The sequence below is a fragment of the Leucoraja erinacea genome, unplaced genomic scaffold, assembly GCF_028641065.1.
Source record: "Leucoraja erinacea ecotype New England unplaced genomic scaffold, Leri_hhj_1 Leri_506S, whole genome shotgun sequence".
Lineage (NCBI taxonomy): Eukaryota > Metazoa > Chordata > Chondrichthyes > Rajiformes > Rajidae > Leucoraja > Leucoraja erinaceus.
In genome coordinates this window covers 29098-51559 of record NW_026576407.1, presented here as the reverse complement: position 1 = coordinate 51559, position 22462 = coordinate 29098, and the positions used below count along the sequence as shown (strand labels likewise).

The 22462-nt window shown below is 43.9% G+C and overlaps 1 protein-coding gene across 1 annotated transcript in view; it reads left to right on the top strand.

Annotated features, from left to right (window-relative positions):
• Positions 1–22174, top strand: part of LOC129693966 (uncharacterized) — a 31791-nt gene extending 9617 nt beyond the window's left edge. The window contains exons 3-8 of the mRNA XM_055630688.1: positions 4192–4461; positions 7809–7925; positions 8018–8119; positions 8989–9117; positions 16703–16783; positions 20553–22174. Coding sequence (XP_055486663.1) covers positions 4192–4461; positions 7809–7925; positions 8018–8119; positions 8989–9117; positions 16703–16783; positions 20553–20677 — 824 coding nt within the window. The 3' untranslated portion in view covers positions 20678–22174. The remainder of the gene's footprint in view (positions 1–4191; positions 4462–7808; positions 7926–8017; positions 8120–8988; positions 9118–16702; positions 16784–20552) is intronic.
• Positions 22175–22462: the final 288 nt, after the last annotated feature.

Genomic DNA, 22462 nt, shown 5'->3' with positions numbered 1-22462 from the left:
AGGATGTACATGCCACTGGAGATAAACGGGACTACTGTGGATAGGGTGAGCTGTTTTAAATACCTTGGAGTCCACATCTCAGAGGATCTGACATGGACAACACACACTGTCACACTGGTGAGTAAGGTAAGGCAGCGCCGTTACCACCTCAGGCAGCTGAACAAATTCAGAGTGGCTCTGAGGATCCTTCAGTGCTTTTATTCTGGGGCTGTGGAAAGCATCTTGTTTGGGAACATCACAATCTGGTTTAGGAACTGTTCTGCCCAGGACAGGAAGCTGTCATGCTGTGAAAACAGAGAGGATGAGACGGAGTTTCTTCCCACAGACTGTCTGGCCTGTAAACTCTTATCTCACCATGGACTAATTTACTGTACTAATTTACTGATGTGTTTTGTCTTAAAACATTTTTTTTTTCAAACATGTAAATACTGAATCTGTTCTATTCTGTTCTGTTTTTGCACAATCCACAGGCATTGCCACTTTCAATTCACTGCAAATCTTGTATGTGTATGTGACAAATAAAGTTGACTTGAGGCAGAGACAGTGGGCTGTGGGAGAGCTGGGAAGGGGATGGGAGAGAACTAGAAAGCAGGGACTACCTGAAATTGGAGAAGTAAATGCTCATTCCGCAGGAATAAAGTATGATTACACCCTGCCTGTTTCCTCCATTCATTTTAGGTAACTCATCTACAACCACCAACCTTCTCCCCTCCCCTTCCACCTATATTCCTTCCTTTGACTTACCATCTTTTGTCTTTTCATCTCTGGCCTTTGTCCAAACATCTGTCCATGACGCTCTCCCCCTCACCTGCATCCACACATCCCATGCCAGGTTTTGTCCCATCCCTCCTCTCTGCTAGCTTCTCCCACCACCACTAGAAGTACTCTAGCAACATTTAGAACACATATGGACAGGATTAGGTTTAGGAAAGGTTTAGAGGGATATGGGCTAAACACAGGCAGGTGGTCTAGTGTAGATGGATCATCTTGGTCAGCATATGGAAGTTTGGCCAAAGGGCCCATTACCGTGTTGTATGACTATAACAATCAGTCTGAAGAAGGGTCTTGACCCGCAATGTCACTGCTCCATGTTCTCCAGAAATGCTGTCTGACGTATTGAGTTACTCCAGCAAAGAGGTCCTTCTGCAGTTGTACAGGGCCCTAGTAAGGCCACATCTGGAGTATTGTGTGTAGTTTTGGGATATTAATTTGAATAAGAACATTCTTGCTATTATGTTTGTAAAATGTGTGCAGGATAGTTTTTGCAGCAATACATAGAGGTACCTACTAGAGGAGGGGCAGTGCTGGACCTCCTGTTAGGAAATGAGACGGGACAGGTGGCGGAGGTATGCGTTGGGGAGCAGTTCGGGTCCAGTGATTACAACACCATTAGTTTCAATATAATTATGGAGAGGGTCAGAACTGGACCTAAGGTTGAGATTTTTGATTGGAGAAAGCCTAACTTTGATGAGATGCGAAATTATTTAAAAGGAGTGAACTGGGACATTTTGTTTTATGGGAAGGATGTAGAAGAGAAATGGACGACATTTAAAGGGGAAATTTTAACAGTACAGAATATTTAATGTTCCTGTTCGGTTGAAAGGAAACAGTAAAAATTGGAAAGAGCCATGGTTTTCAAGGGAAATTGGACACTTGGTTCGGAAAAAGAGAGAGATCTACAATAATTATAGGCAGCATGAAGTAAATTAGGTGCTTGAGGAGTATAAGGAATGTAAAACGAATCTTAAGAAAGAAATTTGAAAAGCTAAAAGAAGATATGAGGTTGCTTTGGCAAGTAAGGTGAAAGTAAATCCCAAGGGTTTCTACAGCTATATTAATAGCAAAAGGATAACGAGGGATAAAATTGGTCCATTGGAGAGACAGAGTGGACAGCTATCTGCAGAGCTTAAAGAGATGGGGGAGATATTGAACAATTTATTTTCTTCGGTATTCACCAAGGAGAAGGATATTGAATTATGTGAGGTAAGGGAAACTAGTAGAGTAGCTATGGATACTATGAGTTTCAAAGTAAAAGAAGTACTGACACTTTTGAAAAATATAAAAGTGGATAAGTCTCCAGGTCCTGACAGGATATTCCCTAGGACATTGAGGGAAGTTAGTGTAGAAATAGCCGGGGCTATGACAGAAATATTTCAAATGTCATTAGAAACGGGAATAGTCCCCGAGGATTGGCGTACTGCGCATGTTGTTCCATTGTTTAAAAAGGATTCTAAGAGTAAACCTAGCAATTATAGACCTGTTAGTTTGACTTCAGTGGTGGGCAAATTAATGGAAAAGATACTTAGAGATAATTTATATAAGCATCTGAGTAAACAGGGTCTGATTAGGAACAGTCAACATGGATTTGTGCCTGGAAGGTCATGTTTGACTAATCTTCTTGAATTTTTTGAAGAGCTTACTAGGGAAATTAACGAGGGTAAAGCAGTGGATGTTGTCTATATGGACTTTAGTGAGGCCTTTGACAAGGTTCCTCATGGAAGGTTCTTTAAGAAGGTTCAACTGTTGGGTATAAATCTAGGAGTAGCAAGATGGATTCAACAGTGGCTGAATGGGAGAAGCCAGAGGGTAATGGTGGATGGCTGTTTGTCGGGTTGGAGGCAGGTGACTAGTGGGGTGCCTCAGGAATATGTGTTGGGTCCTTTGTTGTTTGTCATGTACATCAATGATCTGGATGAAGGTGTGGTAAATTGGATTAGTAAGTATGCAGATGATACCAAGATAGGGGGTGTTGTGGATAATGAAGAGGATTTCCAAAATCTACAGAGTGATTTAGGCCATTTGGAAGAATGGGCTGAAAGATGGCAGATGGAGTTTAATACTGGTAAATGTGAGGTGCTAAAAGCTTGGCAGGACAAATCAAAATAGGACGTACATGGTAAATGGTAGGGAATTGAAGAATACAGTTGAACAGAGGGATCTGGGAATAACCGTGCATAGTTCCTTGAAGGTGGAATCTCATATAGATAGGGTGGTAAAGAAAGCTTTTGGAATGCTAGCCTTTATAAATCAGAGCATTGAGTATAGAAGCTGGGATGTAATGTTAAAATTGTACAAGGCATTGGTGAGACCAAATCTGGAGTATGCTGTACAATTTTGGTCGCCCAATTATAGGAAGGATGTCAACAAAATAGAGAGAGTACAGAGGAGATTTACTAGAATGTTGCCTGGGTTTCAACAACTAAGTTACAGAGAAAGGTTGAATAAGTTAGGTCTTTATTCTCTGGAGCGCAGAAGGTTAAGGGGGGACTTGATAGAGGTCTTTAAAATGATGAGAGGGATAGACAGAGTTGATGTGGACAAGCTTTTCCCTTTGAGAATAGGGAAGATTCAAATAAGAGGACATGACTTCAGAATTAAGGGACAGAAGTTTAGGGGTAACATGAGGGGGAACTTCTTTACTCAGAGAGTGGTAGCGGTGTGGAATGAGCTTCCAGTGGAAGTGGTGGAGGCAGGTTCGTTGGTATCATTTAAAAATAAATTGGATAGGCATATGGATGAGAAGGGAATGGAGGGTTATGGTATGAGTGCAGGCAGGTGGGACTGAGGGAAAAAAAGTTGTTCGGCACGGACTTGTAGGGCCGAGATGGCCTGTTTCCGTGCTGTAATTGTTATATGGTTATATATGGTTTTGCAACAGCTTTTCCCCCGATCCATCAGACCCTTTAATTCCATGTAATGTGCCGCCACTATTATCTATTTTATCTTACTATCTATTTTATCCTTTTGTTATTTTTATGTTGCACGGTGAGCCAGATGCAACGAAATTTCGTTCAGTCTTGCATTTGTTGGTGTATTTTTGAATGACAATAAAGTCTTTTGATTGATTGATTGATTTGGGGTGGCAGGGTGACACAGAGGTAGAATTAATGCTTCAGAGTGCCACAGACCCGGGTTCCATCCTGACCAGGATAGGTCTGTATGGAGTTTGTACGTTCTCCCTGTGACCTGCATGGGTTTTCTCTGGGTGCTCCAGTTTCCTCCCATACTCCAAAGACATACAGGTTTATAGGTTAACTGGCTTTTGTAAAATTGCGAATTGTCCCTAGTGTGTGTATGATAATGTTAGTGTGCGGGGATCGCTGGTTGGCGCAGACTCTCTGGGCCGAAGAGCCAGTTTCCATGCTATATCTCTAAACTATACTAAAGTAAACTCATGTAATCTTTCAACAGATATTTTGGCAGCACCATTGATATTACAGCACCCTGTGACTGCAGTGAAAGTTGCTCAACTCATTTGTGTTTCAAATAGTTGGAATACAGATTCAATTTTGTGGTTTAAAGGAAGCAAACCACTTGAAAATAATGAGATTTACTCAATGTCCAGTAACAACAGAACATTAACAATCAAAACTGATCAAGTTCAAAACTGTGAATTGTACACCTGTGTGATCAAAAACAAGATCAGCGAGAGCATGAACACTCGTATGCTCTCTATCAACGGTGAGTTTTTCGTGTTACGTCACCCAACGGGATTTGAAGGTCTGTGCACTGTCTCCTTTAGATGGGAAGAGATTTTGTTTGCATTGTTGTTTTGAGTTAAACTGTGATCTTTGTCACTGAATCAACACCAGCAGACAGCACAGGGGCAGTGGTGGAGGGAGGGAGGGGGGGGAAGTGGTGGAGGGAGGGGGGGCAGTGGTGGAGGAAGGGGGGGCAGTGGTGGAGGGAGGGAGGGCCACTGGCAGTGCCTCCTCCGCCCTCTGAGGCAGAGAATTCCACAGACTCACAACTCACCCCAATCAGTACCCCGTTCCTGCCTTCTCCCCATATCCCCAGACTCCACTATTTTTACGAGTCCTATCTAGCTCCCTCTTGAAAGCATCCAGAGAACCTGCCTCCACCGCCCTCTGAGGCAGAGAATTCCACAGACTCACCACTCTATCAGAAAAAGCGTTTCCTCGCCTCCGTTCTAAATGGCTTACTCCTTATTCTTAAACTGTGGCCACTCGTTCTGGACTCCCCCAACATGGGGAACATGTTTCCTGCCTCTAGCGTGTCCAAACCCTTAACAATCATATGTTTCAATGAGATACCCTCTCATCCTTCTAAATTCCAGAGTGTACAAACCCAACCGCTCCATTCTCTCAGCATATGACGGTCCTGCCATCCCTAGAATCAACCTTGTAGCAAAACCGTCCTCAAATTAGGGGACCAAAACTGCACACAATACTACAGGTGTGGTCTCACTAGGGCTCTGTACAACTGCAATATGTGAATATTGTGAATCATTATTAGTCAGGGGTAGGTGCCTGAAGACTGGAGGGTGGATAATGTCTCTGTTTAAGAAGGGCTACTAGGAAAAGCCTGGAAAATATTGAGCCATGAGCTTAACAACTGTGGTAGACAAGTTGCTGGAGAGTATTCTGTGGGATAAGATATATGTTCTGTGTATGGTGTGGAACATGATATTAAATATAATGCCTGTAAGAGTGCTGTTATGATCTGTAGAACCAAAGAGGATAAATGTCTACAATTTCCTGCTTTTAAATTGTCTGAAAATAATTAGCTGGCTCGAAGGGCCAAATGGCCTACACCTGCACCTATTGTCTATTGTCTAATCTTAGTGTCTGTGGTAAGGTAAAATATCTTGGGCATTTTATTACAGAACAAATGACAGATGATGAGGATATTTATAGGCAACGACGCATGCTGTATATACATGTGAATATTCTCTTGCATAAGTTTGGTGCATGTACAAATGTGGTGAAGATGTCTCTGTTTAGAGCATATTGCACACCACTCTATACTGCGCACCTGTGGTCAAACTACGGAAAGATAAATTTGCAGAGACTAAAGGTGGCCTCTAATGATGCCAAGATAACACTGTTAAGGAAACCTAGATGGTGTAGTGCTAGTAACATGTTTGTGGCTGCAGGAGTCAGTACTTAAGAAGCTATGCTAAGAAATCATATGTATAAATTCATTTGCAGGATAAATGACTCTAAAAATGTAATAATCGTGGCTTTGTCAAAGATAAGGTTTAGCACTACACGCTATGAATCCCAGTTGTGGAGACACTGGTATCGTTGTCTCATTGTAGGACACTACAGCATCTTTCTTTTTATTCTGGATTTTAAATAATGTATTGTGTTTTTGCATATTATGATGCTTTTATAAGGAATATACTAAGCTTTTATATGTATTTTATGGTGTTTTTATATGCAATGTATTTTATGTAATGTCGTCTCTTGTCTGGACCTTGAGTCTGAAATAAAGCTTAATAATAATAATATATGCATTTGGATAGGCAGGGGCTAATTAATGATAGTCAGCATGCTTTTGTACATGGGAGATAGTGTCTGATGAATCTGATTGAGATTTTTGAAGATGTGACCAAAAAGGTTGATGAGGGCCAAGCTATAGATGTTGTCTAAATGGAGCATTTGATAAGGTTCCAGGTGATGGGCTGCCTGGGAAGATGAGATTGTATGGGATCCAGGGAGAGCTAGCCAACTGGATAGAGAATTGGCTTCATAGAAGGGAGCAGAGGGTGATGGTGGAAGGTTGTTTTTTCAGACTGGAGGATGTGACTAGTGGGGTGCATCATGGATCGGTACTGGGCCCATTGCTCTTTGTTGTTTATATCAACAATTTGGAGGAGTACAAGTTATGGTTAGTAAGTTTGCAGATGATATTAAAGTAGGTGGAATTGTAGATAGTGAAGATGTTTAGCAAAAATGTCAGCAGGATGGTGATTAGTTGGACAAGAGGGCAGTGGAATGGTTGGTTTTTAATGCAGATATGTGCGAGGTGTTGCATTTTGGGCAGGGTAGGGTACGTTCTGCACGTGAATGGGAGGGCCCTGAGCAGTGCTGCAGGGCAGAGGGATTTAGGAGTGCAGTGAGATCGTTCCCTGAAAATGGTCAATGGCCTTCATCTACAGGATATTGAATATAGAGGTTGGGCTCTTGTGTTACAGTTGAACAAGGCATTGGTGAGACCGCACTTAGAGTATTGTGTTCAATTTTGGTAACCCTGTTGTTAAATTGGAAAGAGTGCATAGAGGATTTGCAAGGATGTTGCCCGTACTTGAGAGCCTGAGGCATAGGGAGTTTGAGCAGGCTGGGACTTTATTCCTGATCTGGGAACGATTAGTTTAGGAGTCTGGTAGATGTGAGAGGAAGCTGTTTTTAAGTCTGGATAGCTGGGCTTTCAAGCTCTTGTATTTTCAGGTAGAAGAGAGAAAAGTGAATGGTCAAGGTGGTGGGATCCTTCACTATATCTCCAGTCTTACTAATGCAATGTATTGTGGAGAGGATGAGAGGTGATCTTATAGAGATGTATCATGAGGGGAATAGATTGGGTAGTTGCACGCAGTCTTTTACCCAGAGAATGGGAATCAGAAAACCAGAGGAGTTAGGTTTAATGTGAGAGCTCAAAAATGTAATAGAAATCAGAGGGGCAACTTTTTCCACACAGAGGATGGTGGGTATATGGAATGAGCTGCTAGAGGAGGAAGTTGAGGCAGGTACTAAAGCAACATTTAAAAGGTAATTTGCCATTTAAAAAATATCAGACGATTATAATACTAAGCTAAATGGCACCTACAGGTACATGGATAGGAAAGTGTTAGAGGGATTTGAGCCAAACATGGGCAGGTTAGACTAGCAATGATGGAGCATCTTGGTCAGCATCAAAGGGCCAGTTTCCATGCTGTATGTGGAGCCACTGTTAAATGAATATTTGCCGTGGAGTGACGTGTTACTTGCTGCTTTCACATTACATGGAGTTGTTATTAATTTCTGCACGTTGTATTTACAAAGGTTGATTTCAGTTTCCTGTTTCAGGATTGGTGCTACTCAATCAGTACTCTTTTATCTCAGCCATAATTGCTCTGGTGAGCACAACAACAACTTTTGCTGCATCCGTCTTCATTATCTTTTTTGCTCTGGGGACATACAGAGGTAACACTTGTACTGTGTAACTCATTATATCATGAGTTTGTGTATTATCCATCTGTACCCGACGGTGAAAGAGTGTCCGTCTGTCTTTCCAGTGCACAAGCGGCATGTACAGCTGACGGCTTTCTTTGTATTCTTCCAGCTACTCAGCTTCATCACTTTGTTGTTTGCATCACTCTTCTGTATTTTCGATCCAGGTCAGTATCCCAATTCACATTTGGATCTGTTTATTGTCAAATACACCAGGGGGCAATGTCCATACAGGCATGAAGATATTACAACAATAAATACAAGCTCAATAGAGCAGAATGGTGCAAGATTGTAATGTAATATGAAATAGTACACACAAAAAGAATGACAATAACAGAATGAGGTAAAGTTATGAGTAAGAGTACGTGGCAGCCCTGTAGGAACAATAAGTTCAGGAATCTGATAGAAGTGAGAAGAAGCTGTATTTAAGTCTGGACATCTGGGCTTTCAAGCTTCTGTATCTTCACAAGGTAGAAAAATGAAAAGGGAATAGCCAAGGTGACAGGATCCTTGATAATATTTCCTGGCTTACTAAAGCAACATACCATGAAGATGAAGTGCCAAGCCTGTGTTAGACTGGGCTGTGAACACTGCCTTCTGCCAGTTCAAGTGGTGAATAGCAGAGCAGTTGATATGCCTGGCTGCAATGCATCCCGTTAGAATACTTTCAAGCGTTCAAGAGAGTTTTATTGTCATGTGTCCCTGATAGGACAATGAAATTCTTGCTTTGCTTTAGCACACCAGAGCATAGTAGGCACGAATACTGAACAGATCAGTGTGTTCATATACCATTGCATAAATATATACACATTCTGTCGTGCATCTGTAATAGTTTGTGGGAACTAAATCCCCTTAGACTTATTTTTCCTGCAGCCAAATTACAAGATTGTCTATATTAAAATTCTCATATCCGTCCCATTTCATGCTCAATATCAGGGAAGAGCTGAAACAACTGCGATGCATTGATCTTGAAAAGCAAACTCTGTTCTGGCATGTAGTTCATATTTTTCGCACAAGTTTTGATTTCCTTTTCTAGAGTTTCCCATCGCGTACAGGATTATCGAAAGCTTTGGATTTTTAATGGTGGTAGCAATGGTCGTTTATATTCTCGTGGTTTACTTGCATCCTGAAACAAAACTCCAAAGATCGTTTTTGATTAAGAGGAGTAAGTTTAAACAATAATGTTTGAATATTTTTGTAGATACTCTTCAACTTGTATCATGTTGGAATATTTTGCTTCTGAAATTGCAGGCAGGAGCCCAACATTTTGGATGACCTCATTGTTCTTGGATGAAATATTTAATTAGCTGTACGAGTTTGAAAAAAACCTTGGATTTTATTATTTTGATCACTCTTATCAGGATATTGTGGATCACCAATGTCAAACGTGGAGCAATAAATCTCCAAGACAGGATGATGTGTAGCCAGTAGGATGTTGAGGACAGTTTCCAATGAAGCTGTTCATCAGGTCATAAGTCATAGGAGCAGAATTTGGCCATTCAGCCCATCAAGTCTACTCTGCCATTCAATCATGGCTGACCTATCTCTCCCTCCTAACCCCATTCTCCTGCCTTTTCCCCATAACCTCTGATATCGTACTAATCAAGAATCTATCTATCTCTGCCTTAAAAATATCAATTGACTTGGTTTCCATTGTTTTCTGTGGCAAAGAAGTCCACAGATTCACCACCCTCTGACAAAATAAATTCCTCCTCACCTCCTTCTTAAAGGAACTTTAAGGTTCTTTAATGGTAGGATTAAACGAGAACTTACCAGTTTGAAGTTTGATCTTTATTTTATGAGAAGTTACGTTGAGGGATTACGTGAAGAGCCCGCCAGCCTGCATGTGCGTCAATCTTCAAAGCAGCGGTGTGAAATCACAGATAACAGTTGTTGAACTGAACATAGTAAGATTTGAGAAACTAGAACTACCAGCTGACTTTTATGAGAGAGGGTTGGGAGTGGAGGGCACATAATCCCACAACGTAACTCCTCATAAAATAAAGATCAAACTTCAAACTGGTAAGTTCTCGTTTAATCTTACTATTTTACTTCGGAGTCACGTGAGTGACTACGTGAGGATTTCAAAGCTCTGTGATTTCATGCCGTGGAAACGAGTCCATGCGTCACATACTGCATTAGTTGACCAAGGAGGAGTGAAATTATAATGCATTCAGACATGACCTGGATTTAAAGCATGCTGATGCTTTATTAAAACAAATAATAACTATGAAACAAAAATGACCCTTATCACTCGGGGTAAATTATAAGACAGAATTCAAAATAGAATTAGCAAACACCCCTGGCTTGCAAAGGGGTTTGTTATAGAATTTCTGAAAAGTTCTCTCATTTGACCATCCTGCCGCCACAAGGATGTGGTCCATAGGAACTTCAAAACCCCTCGCTGCCAACGTTGTTGCAGCCCTGGTAGAGTGAGATTTAAAAATATCAGTGTTCACACCAGCCCAAGCCAACACCTGTCTTAACCACCTTGAGATGGTCTGCACTAACACTCTTTTGTGAGGTTGTTTGTGACTAACAAACATTGCTAGTTCATTCCCCCTGAGGTTTTTTGTGACATTGATATAATGTAATAAATGTGTGGCTACACACAGGCGAAGGTCCAGGGGTATGCTACAAATTCCAATTTGAGACCTGATGCCCCTGGCCTGCTCTGCTTGATTAGGCCCTGCACATAGAAAGTTATTTTATTGGTAGCTATTACCATAGTGTCCAGTCGCAGTTTCTGCAGAGACTGGACCCGTTGTGCCGAAACCAGTGCCATGAGCATGACCACTTTAAAAGTTAATTTGGCCAGAGATAGAGATGCAGCTGGAGCCCACCGCCAAAGCAGCGTCAGTACAATGTTCACATCCCAAATTTCTGAGTATCTAGACCTGGGGAGATTGGTGTTGAAGATACCCTTCATGAGCTTCGATACTGGTGCGTGAGACCCGACAGTGTGGTGTCTAGACCCCAGCAATAAATATGATGATAGTGCACTCCTGGCACAATTAATGGCACTGTAACTCAGTCTTTCATCAAAATATAGACTGGACAGGAATTCTAAAACATCCCTCACACGTGCCGTGTTATACGTGATGTTGCACCGTAAGCAGAATGTTTCCCATTTCCTAATATAGGTGATAGAAACATAGAAAATAGGTGCAGGAGTAGGCCATTCGACCCTTCGAGCCTGCACCGCCATTCAATATGATCATGGCTGATCATCCAACTCAGTATCCTATACCTGCTTTCTTTTCATACCCACTGATCCCTTTAGCTACAGGGGCCACATCTAACTCCCTCTTAAATATAGCCAATGTACTGGCCTCAACTATCTTCTATGGCAGAGAACTACAGAGGTTCACCACTCTCTGTGTAAAATATGTTTTTCTCATCTCAGTCCTAAAAGATTTCCCCTTTATCCTTAAACTGTGACCCTTTGTTTTGGACTTCCCCAACATTGGGAACAATCTTCCTACATCTAGCCTGTCCAACCCCTTAAGAATTTGTAAGTTTCTATAAGACCCCCCCATCAATCTTCTAAATTCTAGCGAATACAAGCCGAGTCTATCCAGTCTTTCTTCATATGAAAGTCCTGTCATCCCAGGAATCAGTCTGGTGAACCTTCTCTGTACTCCCCCTATGGCAAAAATGTCCTTCTTCAGATTAGGAGACCAAAGCTGTATGCAATACTCCAGGTATGGTCTCACCAAGACCCTGTACAACTGCAGTAGAACCTCCCTGCTCCTATACTCAAACCCTTTTGCTATGAATGCTAACATACCATTTGCTTTCTTGACTGTCTGCTGCACCTGCATGCCTACTTTCAATGACTGGTGTACCATGACACCCAGGTCTTGTTGCATCTCCCCTTTTCCTAATCGGCCACCATTCAGGTAATAGTCTACTTTCCTGTTTTTGCCACCAAAGTGGATAACCTCACATTTATCCACATTATACTGCATCTGCCATGCATTTGCCCACTCACCGAGCCTATCCAAGTCATCTTGCAGCCTCCTACCATCCTCATCACAGCTAACACTGCCCCCCAGCTTCGTGTCATCCGCAAACCTGGAGATGTAGCATTCAATTCCCTCGTCCAAATCATTAATATATGTTGTAAATAGCTGGGGTCCCAGCACTGAGCCTTGCAGTACCCCACTAGTCACTGCCTGCCATTGCGAAAAGGACCCGTTTACTCCTACTCATTGCTTCCTGTTTGCTGGCCAGTTCTCTATCCACATCAATACTGAACCCCCAATACTGATGTACTGCTTTTTGGTGGCATCGCTCCATGCCACAGTGATCATGTTCAAAGTTCGATCCGTCAGTCCGAGCCCCAGAAAAAGCAAAAGGGAGGAAATGTGTAGAATAACAATCTTCTCCAGTGTAGCGAGAATGCATCCATCACCACTGCCCCAGGGTCTGGCTCCCATGCAACATACTTTGGCAATTGGTGATTAAGCCGGGATGCAAACAGATCGATATCCGGCGTTCCATACCGAGCAACAATGTCGGTGAACACTTTATGGTCCAACATCCATTTGGTGTTGTCATTAAATTTCCGTGACCTGGTGTCCGCCACTGTATTGAGCCTGCCTGGTAGGTAGATAGCTGAAATCGAAATGTTTCTTATAATACACCAGTGCCAAATAAGGTTAGCCAAATTATCACAGGATATTGACTTAATTCCCCCCATGTGATTAATATATGCCACCGCTATGGTGTTGTCAATCTGAAGCTGAACATGCAGATGATGCAAATTTGTACAATAAGCCTTGAGCCCATAGAATGCTCCCAACAACTCCAGATAATTAATATCATGTGACTGAAGAAATTATGATTCATGCAAATCCCATCTGCCACCACAACTAGAGATGGTATTAGTAGCTCCCCATCCTTGAGCACTAGCATCAGTCTGTAAGATAACTGAAGGACTGCTGACTAAAATGGTATTGGAGTAATGCCGAATGTTGGTCGTCCACCATTGTAATTCCGAAATAGCATCGGCTGGTAATTGCATAGCTCTGTTGAAATGACCTGCATGATTTTTGAGTGCTTGCTCCTTTGCACGTTGTAAATTTTGATAATGCAAAGGTCCAAACTTTGCAGCTGGAAATGCAGCCACTAATTTACCAATTACCCTGGCCACTTGCCAAATAGATAGTTGCTCAGTAACAACAAAGTTGTAACAGGCTTCTATTAATTCTAATCTCTTGGCCCAGGGCAGAGTCCCAGACATGTGAACTGAGTTAATAGTGAACCCCAAATAATCAATAAACGTGGATGGTACCAACTTAGATTTATCTGGATGGATGAGAAACCCCAATCTCTCAAAAAAGGCTGAAAGAGCTAATTTAGCTAATTCCATAGTTTTCCCTATGATTAGGATGTTATCCAAATATGCTATGACAATATATTTTTGAGCTCTGAGAAGGGCAAGAGCTGGTTTTAATATTTTGGTAAATAATCTGGGGGCTGATGTCAATCCATTAGGCAACGCCTTAAACTGCCACAGTTGCCCCATCCAATTAAACTTCAAATACCTCCGGTGATCCCTGTGAATAGGTACCGAACAGTATGCATCTTTGAGATCGATGCATGCCATAAAGCATCCTTTGGAAATCAGTTGTTTGGCAGTAACAAAGGTTTTTATTTTAAAATGTTTATACTGCAGGAAAGCGTTAAGCTGAGTCAAATCAAGGATGATACGACATCCTCCATCTTTCTTTTTCCTCATAAATATATTAGAAACAAATTTGTGAGTCATGCCCTGACATCTCAATTACCCGTTTTGAATGCAACTTCTGTATTTCTGTTTGCACCTCCAATCTTTCCTGCTGTGAAAGAATGAAGTTACGGTTTGGTTCATGTTGTGTGGGTGGTAATGAATTGGGAAGGAACTCAATTTGGAACCCTTTTATACTGTGCAGTATAAATGGATCAGATGTTATTAAGCTCCATGCATCCAAAAACAAGTGTAATCTCCCACCAACTTGTAAATGGTTCCCACACCCCATGTTCCAGAAGGAACCAGACCCACCTACCTCCATGGTTACCATGTTTTAAGGTTATTACTTCTGTCCCCGAGATTTGGAGGGTAGAGGTGCCGGAATGTGGGGATGGCGCATCTTCCAAGAAGGCCGGTCTAGGCCTTGGCCTAAAAAAGACATTTGCCCTGAATATCCGGCCTTCGAGCTTTCACTAGTCTCAGGAAATCACTTTCTGCTGGTGGATACATAGGGGTGCTGCTGCCGGAATTGAGAGGTTTTGCTGGTTGACGGAAGCTTCATTAGCCCGACAGCCTTCGCCTCTTCATCCAAGTCCTTGACCTGTTTAGGTAGGTTTTCCCCAAAGAGGAGATTTGGCGGCTGGATTTTGCTGGCTTTACACAACCCCGCAAACTTGGGGTTCAGGGCAGGTCGTATGGCACTTTTCCAGAAACAAGTAATCTCAAAATGTGCATTGCACATGAGTGCCAGAGCATCCTGTTGCTCATTCGACAATGGTACTCCATCCACGGACCTGGCAAACGCTGTTATGCCCAAAGCCACTAATTTGAGGATTTTCTGGATTTTTAGTTTTTGGGCTCTGATGCCCCCTCCAAAGTATCCCCAAATTGAGTTATTTACTGCTGGTACACTTAACTAAGCACAATTAGCAGTTGCCTTGTATTTGGCAGCTGTATATGTCATCACCTGATCCCGCAGCTGGTGGGAGGTGAGATAATTGATACTTGCAGCCAGCTCTTCCTGTAATGGCTCCCCTGTTTGCGAGGGTATCGGAAATCTGGAAGCTATGGCCGGCAAATCCTGTGCTTCATGCACCCCATGCACACCAGTATGATCTTCAGCCATCCCGCCGAAATCGGAGTCAGCCCAGTACTCACGTGACTCCGAAGTAATGGCCACCAATCCTAGACACACACTCTGTTGAATAATTCCTCTCCACACCCACTCAATCCAAGCCTTTCACTACTCGATACGTTTCAATGAGGTCCCCCTCATCCTTCTAAACTCCAGCGAGTGCAGGCCCAGTGCTGTCAAACGCTCATCAGTTAACTCACTCATTTCTGGGATCATGCTTGTAAAGCTCCTCTAGACCCTCTCCAGAGCCAGTACACCCTTCCTCCAATATGGTGCCCAAAATTGTTCACTATACTCCAAATGCGGCCTGACCTGCACCTTATAGCGCCTCAGTATTACATCCCTGTTCTTGTCTTTCTCCATAGTAAAGCTGATGATTATTGTAATATTGCATAGTAGGCTGAATATTGCAGTAGGGTGATCTGGGAGGGATGGACATCCACTCCACTGCTGAAAGTCCAAGCCAGATAATTCTAATCATTCACAATTGTCCTCTGGGCTGGCCTCCTACAGAGGGTGTCGACAATATCGTGGAAATCTGAATCTACATGACTTACATTTACAGTTTTGTCCAGAGCAAGGCCAACTTGTAATCCAGTTGATCCTCACCCCAAAACTGTCGATTGATTCTCTGAGTTCATCCAGCAATTTTGTTTTGTTGCTCCTGATTCCAGCATCTACAGTCTCTTGTGCCTGCAACATACTATCCCACTACGGCAACACTAATGCTTTATCCGTTTTCATTCACTTTCTCCCACACGATGCACTTAAATAGGTGATGCATAGAAGCATTCAAAATTAATAGGCATCAAATGGGATGAGAGTATTTGGGCCAAAAGACACGTATGGCTGTGGTGTGCAGATGGGGTTATTTCACTGATTCTATGACTATATGTCAGTGGAATTGAATTGAATTGAATTGAATTCCTTTATTGTCATTCAGACCTTACGGTCTGAACGAAATTTCGTGCCTGCAGTCAAACATACAATCATACAATAATAAACAACACTAAACACAAATTAACATCCACCACAGTGTATCCTCCAAGCACCTCCTCACTGTGGTGGAGGCAAAAATCTTAGGGCTGCAGTCTCTTCCCTCCTCTTCTCCCTCTGCGCAGATGCGATTCCCCACCGGGCGATGGCACAAACAGTCCCGCGGCTCACCGAACCCCGCAAACGGGCCGGCTCAAACACCATGGCCCGGGGTGGTCGAAGCTGCCGCCTTTCAGTCCAGCGGACGCAGCCGCTGGCCCGTGGCTGAACCCCGGACTCAGGTCATAGCCGTCAGAACGCTGTCCCAGCCACCGGAGCACCGTTCCAGCCCCGAGCCGGATCGCCCTCACGTGAGTGCCGTTCCTCCCTCGAGCTGGGCTGCTCCGCGGGAGCGCCATTCCACCGTCGAGCTGGGCCGCTCCAACGGGAGCGCCACAGCCCGTCATGGGAGAGTCTCAGCCCCGTGCCAGGCCGCCCTCACGGGAGCGTCACAGCCCCTCACGGGAGCGCCGTTCCAGCCCCGAGCTGGACCGCCCTCACGGGAGCGAGCCCAGGGTGAGTCCTGACTGGCTGCCTCCGGAGTCACGAGGTCACCAGCTCCGCCATTAGGCCTCAGCGCAGACGGAGGCAGAGAAGGGGGATACGACAAAAAAGTCGCATTCCCCCGAAGGGAGAGACAGCAAGCCCCGTTTCAACCCCCCACATAAACACAACCTAAAAACCAAAAACTTAACTAGACAAATAATAAACAGACAAATGCACAGAAATTCATAAAGATCCATTACTGAAGTAATAGTGAAATATGTTTTGGGTTGTGGGGTATATATGTACATGCACGTGCATCTACCTGCGTCACGGCCTCTAATGGAATCTCTTTGCCAGAACATCGTTATGTTTTCCTGGCGTATGGAATCCTGTCAATGTTCATTGCAGCTACACCAATTTACAGAGCACATTACAACAGTGAGTATTGATGCTGATGTGAAGAGCACAAACCCTGATGATTATTTTGTATTGTGTAAGTCAGGCTCAGCATGTTGTGTCCAGCAGCACAAATCTCTTTAGCATTCCCTTTGTCAGTGCACAATCATCCTTTACCAGACTCCTGTCCAATTCACAGAGATCTAGTGTCCATAGAGCATCTTCCACAGGTCTGCACTCTCCCACCTGGTCCATATACCTTCATTCACAGGTCTCCACACTCCCACCTGGTCCACAGAGCATCATTCAATACACAATAGACAATAGGTGCAGGAGTAGGTCATTCAGCCTTTCGAGCCAGCTATCATGTGATCATGGCTAATCATCCCCAATCAGTACCCTGTTCCTGCCTTCTCCCCATATCCCCAGACTCCGCTATTTTTAAGAGTCCTATCTAGCTCTCTCTTGAAAGCATCCAGCGAACCTGCCTCCACCGCCCTCTGAGGCAGAGAATTCCACAGACCACTCTCTATCAGAAAAAGTGTTTCCTCGTCTCCGTTCTAAATGGCTTACTCCATATTCTTAAACCGAGAACCCTGGTTCTGGACTCCCCCAACATCGGGAACATGTATCCTGCCTCTAGCGTGTCCAAACCCTTAACAATCTTATATGTTTCAATGAGATATCCTCTCATCCTTCTAAACTCCAGAGTGTACAAGCACAACTGCTCTATTCTCTCAGCATATGACAGTCCCGCCATCCCAGGAATTAACCCTGTAAACCTACGCTGTATTGCCTAATCAGCAAGAATGTCCTTCCTAAAATTAGGGGACCAAAACTGCACACAATACTCCAGGTGTGGTCTCACTAGGGATCTGTACAACTGCAGAAGGACCTATTTGCTCCTATATTCGATTCCTCTTGTTATAAGGACCAACATGCCATTCGCTTTATTCACTGCCTGCATGCTTACTTTCATAGACTGATATACAAGGATCCCCAGATCCCGTTGTACTTCCCCTTTTCCCAAATTGACGCCATTTAGATAATAATCTGCCTTCCTGTTTTTGTTACCAAAGTGGATAACCTCACATTTATCCGCATTAAACTTCATCTGCCATGCATCTGCCCACTCCCCCAACCTGTCCAAGTCACCCTGCATTCTCATAGCATTCTCCTCACAGTTCACACTGCCACCCAGCACTGTGTCATCTGCAAATTTGCTAATGTTACTTTGAATCCCTTCATCCAAAACATTGATGTATATTGTAAATAGCTACGGTCCCAGCACTGAGCCTTGTGGTACCTCACTTGTCACTGCCTGCCATTCGGAAAGGGACCTATTACAGGTCTACACCCTCCCACCTGGTCCACAGAGCATCATTCACCGGTTTACGCTCTCCCACCTGGTCCATATACCTTCATCCACAGGTTTACACTCCCCCACCTGGTCTACAGAACTTAATCCACAGGTCTACACTCCCCCACCTGATCTACAGAACTTAATCCACAGGTCTACACTCCCCCAACTGGTCTACAGAACTTAATCCACAGGTCTACACTCCCCCACCTGGTCTACAGAACTTAATCCACAGGTCTACACTCCCCCGCCTGGTCTACAGAACTTAATCCACAGGTCTACACTCCCCCACCTGGTCTACAGAACTTAATCCACAGGTCTACACTCCCCCACCTGGTCCACAGAGCATCATCCACAGGTCTACACTCTCCCACCTGGTGCACATACCTTCATCCACAGGTTTATATGATAGCACCAGACAGGAAGATGTAATGGTGCAAGACACATGATGCAGAGGAGATTTGAGCACATTGCCACAGTTAAATATTGTAACTGAGGAAGGATTTGATGCACTGGGTTTTATTTCTTCTGTGCAGGGTAGGATGTGAATAGATTTACGGATTGAGGGTGACAAAACATGCTGCATTGATTATTATTCTTGCGTATGGCGTGCACAGCCTAAAGTTAGAGGACAACTTGTTTGATTTGATCTTATTTGATTGTGCACACCAGGTTGATTGCATTCGTCGAAAAGGGGCGGACCATGTGCCGGTTGCAATCTCCCACCCCATTGCATTCATTTAATGTATGGTAGCCAGATGGTGGTGAATGGCTGGCGTTCCGTTCCCTGCCCTGTTTCAAGTAGAAATGCTCATCACATTTCAAAAGTGCAGATGTGTACTTGAAAGCCCTCACCTAAAGAATTATTGTGTTGGGAAAAGGTTGACTGTGCTTACAACCAGTACAGATAGAGTGGACTAAATATGAGTGCTGCATGTTACACTTTCTATGGTTGAAGAACATAAACCAGTTTTGGTCCCCTAATTTGAGGAAGGACATTCTTGCTATTGAGGGAGTGCAGCGAAGGTTTACAAGGTTAATTCCCGGGATGGCGGGACTGTCATATGCTGAGAGAATGGAGCAGCTGGGCTTGTACACTCTGGAGTTTAGAAGGATGAGAGGGTATCTCATTGAAACATATAAGATTGTTAAGGGTTTGGACACACTGGAGGCATGAAACATGTTCCAGATGTTGGGGGAGTCCAGAACCAGGGGCCACAGTTCAAGAATAAGGAGTAAGCCATTTAGAACGGAGACAAGGATACATTTTGTCTGGTGGTGGAGAGTGGTAAGGTTGTGGAATTCTCTGCCTCAGAGGGCGATGGAGGCCAGTTCTCTGGATGCTTTCAAGAGAGAGCTAGATAGGGCTCTTAAAAATAGTGGAGTCAGGGGATATGGGGAGAAGGCAGAAACGGGGTACTGATTGGGGATGATCAGCCATGATCACATTAAATGGCGGTGCTGGCTCGAAGGGCCGAATGGCCTCCTCCTGCACCTATTGTCTATTGTCTAAAACAGTACAGCACAAGAACAGGCCCTTCAACCCATGATGTTTGTGCCCAACATGATGCCAAGACCCTATTCTTTATCTCCCTGCACCTGAGCCATATCCTTCCATTCCCTGCATATCCATGTGCCTAAATAAAAGCCTCTTAAATGCCACTATTTTGTCTGCCTGCACCATCATCCCCTGCAGTGCATTCCAGGCCCTCATCTCCCTCTGTGTATAAAAGAACTTGCCCCTCACAGCTCTGAAAAACGTACTCCCACTCAGCTTAAAGCGATGCCACTAGAATGTGATTTTTCCATCCTACTGTCTGCCTCTCATAATTCACAATTTTCTGTGCTAAGTCTTGTTTCCATGGCCGGGAAAGATCTACCCGTCAAACCTCAATGTCATTTTCAGGCAGATCAGCTCCCATTCTCTTGAGCTCCAGGGGATAAATGTCTGGTCTGTTAGCTCTCACTTTCCTCCACAATCCCCTGTGCATCAGCCCAGTAAATAAACCCTTACACCGTTGCCCAGCAGTGATATTCATAGGCTGGGACAAATTGTTGTACATTTCCCCAGTTAGTTTTAGTTTCAGGTGCAGTGCGGAAACAGGTCTTTCATCCCATCGAGTCCATGCCGCCCAGCAATCACCCCGTACACGAGCACTAGGGACAATAAGCATATAAACCTGTATGTCTTTGGAGTGTGGCAGGAAACTGGAGCACCCAGAGAAAACCCACGTGGTCATGGGGAGAACGTAAAAACTCTGTGCAGACAGCACCCGTAGTCAGGATCAAACCCGGGTCTCTGGTGCTGTAAGGCAGCAACTTCACTGCTGCACTACCATGCTGCCCGGTGGCAGTTCATTTTGTTGTACTATTTAAATGCGGGTTTAGAATTTTATCAGTAAAAATTGACATTGCTGATTTTTACTAACAATGATCATTCTCACCCCACAGTTAAAATCTGCCAATTTCCCGTCATAGAGACTTCAGGAACTGCTGTCTCTGCTGCCATGGCCTATATTTTCATTTCATGGTTGATATTTATCATGTTTATCAAGCATAGTAAGTGCTCATTTTGATGCTTTATCAACACTGTGAGTCTGTGGAATTCTCTGCCTCAGAAGGCAGTGGAGGCCAATTCTCTGGATGCTTTAAAGAGAGAGTTAGATAGAGCTCTTAAAGATAGCGGAGTCAGGGGATATGGGGAGAAGGCAGGAATGGGGTACTGATTGTGGATGATCAACCATGATCACGGTGAATGGTGGTACTGGCTCGACGGACCGAATGGCCTACTTCTGCATCTATTGTCTGTGGTTGAGAAACTATCATTATATTTACTGCATATCTTGCGTGAGTGAGGTACCTGGACATGAGGATAGCTAACATTGTCCTCTTGTTCAAATCAGGCAGCAGAGATAAGCCAAGAAACCACTGAAGTCCGTGGTGGGGAAGTTCATGTTACAGGAGTAGAATTAGGCCATTCGGCCCATCGAGTCTACGTCACCATTCAATCATGGCTGATCTCTGCCTCCTAATCCCATTTTCCTGCCATCTCCCCAAAACCCTTGACACCCGTTCTAATCAAGAATTTGTCTATCTCTGCCTTAAAAATATCCACTGGTGGCCATCACAGCCCTCTGTGGCAATGAGTTCCACAGATTAACTACCCTCTGACTAAAGAATTTCCTCCTCACCGTCTATCTAAAAGAACGCCCTTTAATTCTGAGGCTATGACCTCTGGGCCTAGACTTTCCCACCAGTGGAAACATCCTTATTGAAGGAGCATGGATAGCACCTCAAGATATTCGAGAAGAACCTGAGGGACAAGATTTATGTCCACTTGGAAAATGAGGGACTGATTAGGAGTCAGCATAGATTTGTGTAAGGGAGATCTAATCTCACAAATGAGTTTTTGCGGAGGTACCTAGGAAAAGCGATGAAACTAGAATGGTAGCTGTGGTTAAAATGATCTTCAGTAAGAGTTTTACAAGGTCCCAATGGGTAGGCTGGGCCAGAAGGAAAACAAACTGGGTCCAAAACTGGCTTGTTGATAGGAAGTGGTGGTTGGTGTTGGGGTGTTTTGCCCAGTGGATATCTGTCACTAGTGGTATAGCATGGGGATTTCAATGTGAGGTGTTGTATAAATTATTAGTGATCTGATTAGCAAGTTTGCAACAGACATGAAAACAGTTTGAGTCATAGATGGTGAGAAGAGTTTCTTGGCTACAGTGGGATATAGGTTGGGCAGATTGGTGGCAGATGGAATTGAATCCATTCAAATGTGAAGTGAAGCACTTTGGAAAGTTAAATTCTGGTAGGACATATAAAATAAATGCCTGGGACTTACGCACTGATTATGAGAATGTACAGAGGGTCTTGAGGTGTTAGTCCATGCATCTTCAAAGTTGAGTTGGTGAGCAGCCATTTTGAGAAGAAATAAGGCATTATGGAGACTAAACTACGTTGTGATTGAAAAGAGGCTTAGTTTCAAGTGAAGGTAGGACATTTGAAAAGCAGGTACACAAAAATGCTGGAGAAACTCAGCGGGTGCAGCAGCATCTATGGAGCGAAGGAAATAGGTGGCATTTCGGGCCAAAACCCTTCTTCATACTGATTGGGGGTGGGGGGGGGAGAAGGAAGTAAAAAGGGAGGAGGAGGAGCCCGAGGGCAGGGGGGATGGGAGGAGACAGCTCAAGGGTTAAGGAAGGGGAGGAGACAGCAAGGGCTAGCAAATCAGGAATAGCAAGATGGATTCAACAGTGGCTGAATGGGAGAAGCTAGAGGGTAATGGTGGATGGCTGTTTATCGGGTTGGAGGTAGGTGACTAGTGGGGTGCCTCAGGGATCTGTGTTGGGTCCTTTGTT